The 6,550-nt window shown below is 35.9% G+C and overlaps 1 protein-coding gene across 1 annotated transcript in view; it reads right to left on the bottom strand.

The window, feature by feature from the left end:
- The window catches only part of Zdhhc13 (zinc finger DHHC-type palmitoyltransferase 13), a 55,720-nt gene that overhangs the window by 38,212 nt on the left and 10,958 nt on the right, over nucleotides 1-6,550 (bottom strand). Inside the window, exons 3-8 of the mRNA XM_031386754.1 lie at nucleotides 6,334-6,456; nucleotides 4,856-4,933; nucleotides 3,222-3,366; nucleotides 1,876-1,940; nucleotides 940-1,102; nucleotides 570-695 (exon numbers count right to left, since the gene is read on the bottom strand). Of these exons, the coding sequence (XP_031242614.1) occupies nucleotides 570-695; nucleotides 940-1,102; nucleotides 1,876-1,940; nucleotides 3,222-3,366; nucleotides 4,856-4,933; nucleotides 6,334-6,456 (700 nt within the window). The remainder of the gene's footprint in view (nucleotides 1-569; nucleotides 696-939; nucleotides 1,103-1,875; nucleotides 1,941-3,221; nucleotides 3,367-4,855; nucleotides 4,934-6,333; nucleotides 6,457-6,550) is intronic.

Genomic DNA, 6,550 nt, shown 5'->3' with positions numbered 1-6,550 from the left:
AAAAAGCCTTGACTAGTAAAAAAAAAAAAAAATGTGATTTTTCAATAGGAAAATATACATGAAGACTAATGGGGCTAGACTAACGTGGCATTTGTGAAGTGATGAGGTTAGGTCCTAGAGACATACTGACAGTAGAACTAGCCAGGACACCAGCATGGATACATGGTATGACTGACCATGACAGACAGACAGGAAGGAAGAGCTCCCTAAGGAGATGAGGAGGCTCAGCCACAGGCAGGTAGGACAGAGGCCAGTTTTGATACCTCACATTGCAAACTGTCTACTAGATGCTAAACTGTGCTCAAGTAGGTGCTGCTTTAACAAACCTATTTTGCATTTCAATTCATTCCTTAAGTTAATTAGCAAATATCTACCACGTAACACATAGTTTAGTGCCATCTACCTGAGAATTAACATTGAACAACCAGTAAAATGCCCTATTTCTTACTTTGGGCTCTGTGATGCATAGGAAAGACGCTATTAGCAGATCCACTGCAGTACAAAGTTTAATCTCTAGTCTTCTTTGTTATCCTAAAGACAAAGGCTAACAACTTCTTCACACACAATACCTCGCATTTGTGCAGCCATCGCCAAAGCCGAAACTTTTTGTTAGCTCTCATCTTGGCCTCTGTTCTTAGCATGTGAATAATGAGCTGGTTTTTACTTTGTAGAGCCATATCAAGAGGTGTTTCTCCCTAAAACATTAAAATAAATAAATTATAGTAAATTATATTTATATTTTTAAATATATTACAGGTATCAAAGTACTTTTTTCACTAGAATCATAGACTCGACACATTTATTCTAAGAGTAGTTATTATTGTTAATATTTAGCTTATGGTACCTAAAACCCAAATGAATAGCTAGCTATCAGTACAGTAAATACCCATCTTTTAATTGAAGATACAATGAACTTAAGAAGAGAATACCAGGTCATACCTTAGCATTTTGGATGTCCAGGCTAGAACCAGCTTCCAAAAGCTTATCAACTGCACTGACATTTCCTGCTGCAACTGCCCAATGAAGTGGAGTGTTCTGATGTGTTTTATCAACAACACTGAGAGAGGGATTAAACTTTAAAAGAAATCCAGTTGGTTCTGGCCTGTCTCAAAACAGTAACAATATCACAAGGCATTAGTAAGGATGAAGATACAAGAAGAAATTGTAAAGAGAGAAATTTGAAGATTAGTGAATTGTTAACCATCAAGTACTCTGAAGAACTAAGGGATCTCTTCAGAGTTCTAGTCTAGTTATTAACAGAAAAGATCAAAGAAACAAGAAAGATAACCCTTAAAAAATGGCAGCTTATTGTATCCATGATGCAATTTAGATAGTAATACAGGGGATAAGAAAAATTTTCTTCATGTTGCTGTTTTATTTAGTGATTAGTATTTTAAGAAACTGTCTACTTAACTTTAGTCAGTATTAAGTGCTATACAATTAAACACTAAACATGTCTCACTTAAGCAGATATGTATCTGATCTCATCCTATAATAGACTACTGTTATACACCAGCTCTATCAGTGTGTCTTTAGAGAAGTCAGCAACAGCAGGTAACATCACATTCACTGCTATTAGAAAAGTGGGTTTATCATAGAGATCTGTGGCTATGAGAACATTTAAATTTGTCATCTCTTCAGGTACAAATGAAGAATCAATTAATGAGCATATGCTAAGGAATATGAACTCAACAAACTTTCAAACATTCCATCAAAGCTACCAAGAGAAAATGTACTCAATGGTGTATTCTAAGTATAGCTCCTCATGCCCATGTGGAAATCTCCAGCATCTCACAGAGCAAAATACTTGAGAATATATTTACAGAAAGCTCTTAGGAACCAAGGAGCAGACTGAGGGGATCCAGTAACACTCACCCAATTACTTTGTAAGCTGACAGCATGAGAGGCGTCTGTCCGTTGACATCTGTCATATTCACACTCTAGTCAAAAAGGAATCAATTAGCAGAACTGTGAACACAGTATAAAAAGTTACATTTCTTAGTAAATACTTCTTTAACACATTCATCTCTGTAACTGTTCTAAAAATGGTTCTAATATTAATTAAGTTTAAAAAAAGTGCTTTGTTTTTACAGGGTAAAAATCCAAAGTTTGCTACAAAATATTTTAAAGGGAAAACATCAATATAAAGTGTTGTATGATGTGAAAGAAAAATAGAGGAAAGCTGACAATCACCACTGAAAATGACAGTGATCTTGAAGTCATCTAGCTTAAACCCTGCTGCATGGGTTCACACTACCATTCATTCAATAACAGCGTATTACCTATCTTCAGAGTCACTTGTTTTTTTGTACTTGCTTCAAATAGTTAAACAAGAAAACTTCAAAAGTCTTCTTATATTTACTGGAAGAGAAGGAAAAAGGGAATCATATCCTGATAAGGATACAGTCTTTTTATAAAACACGGCCAGTGTGAGGTACAATAGTGCTCTGATCAAGTGAAAGAGTGTAAGTTATTGAGGGTAATGGTCCCGGAGAAAGAAAACTCGGGAAGAAACACAAGGGTCTCCTTTCTTGTACATTTTAAAAATTGAAGCCCAAGAGGTTATAATTATTCCACTTCACTGGGCTGAGAGAAAGTGCTTATAGAGGGAGAATAATCAATCCAATGGCATTTGTGCAAACATGTTTCCACACTCATTCCAGGCAAGACTGCTAACATACAACCACCTTGCTGTCAGAGCGTACTCCAGCAAGCACAGCTGACAGCAGAACTCCCACTGGCGACAGCCTATAATTTAACCCGTGCTCTGAAGAACGTCATTTTCATCGAATTACTCAGAGAACAATAAATGAGATGCTCACACTCAAATTGGCCTCCCATTTGAGCTCAAATAATGAAAGCCAATGATGGGTTAATAGTGATCTGACAACCATTTCTACACTCAAGCATAAGGAAAATACAGGTTTTGAGGTCATGTTTTTGAAAAAACCCTGAAAATTACTGGTATCGTAAGAAAAACTATTATAGGTTTACAAGTTTCAGAAACATTAAATGATGCTGAGCTAAAATAACCTGTCTTTCTCCCTCTAATGAAGCCAAAAAAGCAGAGCTCAAGAGGTAGGTTGGCTTACTAAAGTTAGTTCTAAGTACCTGGATACCCATTAACTCCAATTTAAAACTGAGGGTAGACCAGGGCCAATAACCCTCCCATTATCTTCAAATTACACTACCCAGAATATAAGGCACATGTCAAAACATACCTGTCCCTTTGAAATGAGATATGCTATGATGGGCATGTGCTGAAACAGGACCGCCAGATGGATGCTGCTGAATCCCTCTCCGTCTATCAGAGTGGGGTCTGCACCGTGCTGGAGTAATAATATGACCATAGGCAAATGCCCTTGTCTGTGAACAGGAAATTTCCCAATGTGCTTTATTCTGTAGAAGCAGAATTCATGCAGAGAACCAAAACATACCTAGGAAGAAACTACATGGCTCTAAGGCATGAGGGATTCTGGCTGGAAAAAATAATGTCTTCTAGTAGGAAGGTATTTTACATACTCACAGTTGTACAAATAACCTCTAGTCATTAAAAAAACCTATTTTATTTATGTATAGGTGTGTATATGTGCCCACATGTGTGCATGCCAGAGGAGGCTGGGAGAGAATGTCTGATTCCCTGGAGCTGAAGTTGCATGCAGGGAGTTGTGAATCACCTTGCAGTAGGCTCTAGGACAAAATTCTGGTCTTCTGCAAGAGCAGCAAGTGTTATTAAACACTGAGCCATTTTGTGAGCCACAAATGTCTTTTACTTAAATAGTCCAACTCAAAATTACACAACCATGCTTGGGGCAACTGATAAACTTGATAACCTTACAATCTAAATTAAACCTTATGCTGCTATAGCATGTGCAAACACTAATAGCCAATGACTAATACGAACAATGAAACCCTTAAAACCATGCAGCCTTCACCCATGGTTTTGAAACTAAAACATGATCACGAGCCAGAAATATTATAGTATAATATTAAGACTATGGATGCTTTGTAAAAATATTAAGATATGAACTATATATATTTATAAACCATATTATCAATAACCATATAAAAAACCATTTATATATGAAGAAACATATCATATGTATGTATTTATGTATCATATATGCATATACATGTATATATGTATATATATATGGAAACTGCCATCAGCATCTTGAAAGACAAGAGAGATGCTTTAGGTTCTTCAAAACTCTTGCCTATAGAAAAAAGATTCAGCTCTCTGCCTTGCAGTAACAATTAATTTCACTTGAGTTACAGCCTCAGCAAGCAGAATGGGTTAGACAGACAGATTTAGACCCTAGCATCAGAGGATCAGTGCACCTCACAGCAGAGAAGATACCATAAATGTCATGTTAAGCCAGCCTACTCAAGATTATCTTGCGTCAACTTCAAAGAGTTTACCCATTTGATCTTAAGAGACAGAGACACACTTTAAGAAGATTGAGGGATTCAATCGTCCTAAAACAGTACTACACTGAATTTCCAAATGAGCAGCTAAGGTTGAAGACCGACTTTATGGTTGAACTACTGCGTTCATTTATACAAACCAAATAGAGATATTCACTCCAGCTTCAAAACAGAAATTTCAAAACATTTGAGTCTGATAATCATACTGGAGCATAAGATTAAACACTAAAACAACTCTTCTAGAAATCCCAAAGCCCCACTTTATTTTCAAACAAAAAACAAAACAAAACAAAAACAAATAAAAAACAAAAGAACCCAAGGAACGAGAGAAAACACAAAACCAAAAAAAATCACTCCCCTGCCTGCAACTGGGGTTATGACATGCTGCCACTAGCCATGGATGTCAAAGCTTCCAAAGACATCTTACCGGATGGCCCAGTGAAGAGGAGTTGAATTTAGGTCACCACCCAACTGATCTATCACAGCACCTTTGGAAATATAAAACCTGTTAAAAGCAATGAAAATAAGACATGAAATTTAAGATTCACACTGAGCAAGAAAAGGCTTTCTTCTATCCTTCCCCTCCCTCACAAGATAAAGTCTCATGTATCCCAGGCTGGCCTCAAACTCACTAGGTAGCCAAAGATGACCTTGAACTAACTTCTGATCCTCTCGTCTCCACTTCCTGAGTGCTGGGAATGCAGCTGTGCACCATCAGACTCAGTTTTATGTGGCACTGGGATCCAACCCAGGGTTCTGTGTCTGAGGCAAGTACTCTATCAACCCAGTCCAATTTTTTCTTCACAGTATATTATAAAGCAGAAATTATAGTAACTCTCCTGAAGGGCCCAGATCTACGGAAGTCTCAAAATGATGTATGACACCATCAGACAAATCTCTGGTGAAACTCATAATAGTATACATATAATTATTTTTGCTATAATTAGCATTCCCTTATCACCCACAAGCCCAACACATGGTAACTTTTCTGAACATTCTAATGACTATAGCACTCTTAAATAGCTTTAAAGTCGAAAGAGAAAGGTGAGATTATATCATTTTTAGCAGTTCATAATTAGAAATAGCATGTGGGAATAAATTCTTAAAGTAGTAAAAAATGAATTTAAAATCATGACAAATTAGAAATCATGAATGTTCCATTTTGGGAACAAAGAGTATGAGGTACTGTATATAGTGAACGTAATGTAATATAGAGAATGTAATGTAATGTAGAGAAGAAAACAACTTTCTTCTCTAGTTTAGTTTACTTTCTTACTTCAAAGATGTGCTTCATGCCTCACATTATCTAAAGAATATACCAAAGTTTATCTGTTGGTATGATGTGTTAGAAGATTTTGAACTAGTAAATTTTAATTTCTTTAAGCCTTAAAATTTTTACACATATAGTCCTCTGATTTGAAACATATACACTCAAATCCTCACTACCCACCAGCATTTTACACACTAAATTAGAAATTGTGATACCAAACAATGTGTAGGCATCAGGGCTTTCTTTATGAAGAACTACATAAACCATTATATGCTCATTTCAAACTAGATTCCACATTTAACTTTTTTTAAAGTCTAATTCTCTACATATCTATTCTGCTTGATGTTATAAGGCAAGATATTTCATTGCTTCTTCTAGACTTAGATGCAACTTCTATCCTGAGAAAGTAATCTTATTCTTTTCTTTTCAAAACACATCTTTCACTATCTTCTGATCTATGATTGGCCCTCTCCAACAATATGGTAACTTATATGAAGCAAATTCCAGGTTTTCACTTACAATAGAAGACTATAAGTTGCCTAACCCATACAAATACAAAGGAGAGTTCTAGAACCATAAAGATCACTACATATGTGCACACACACACACACATACACTCATATACACTATCTTACTTTACAAGCTCCAGCCTGTTGTTAATGGCAGCCCAGTGAAGAAGAGAGACATTTTCTCTGTCTGGTTGTCTGACATCATATCCTGCTTCGACCAGCTCTTTACAACGTTCAAAAATTCCGTATCTTAAATAAAAAAAGAAAAGCACAATTACATTATAATAATTTTATATGTTAAAATTTCTTCCCTTTACCATGACTTTTATTATTATTTTTTAAT

Source organism: Mastomys coucha, unplaced genomic scaffold (assembly GCF_008632895.1).
Source record: "Mastomys coucha isolate ucsf_1 unplaced genomic scaffold, UCSF_Mcou_1 pScaffold21, whole genome shotgun sequence".
Taxonomy (NCBI): domain Eukaryota; kingdom Metazoa; phylum Chordata; class Mammalia; order Rodentia; family Muridae; genus Mastomys; species Mastomys coucha.
This window is presented reverse-complemented; position numbering and strand designations above follow the sequence as displayed.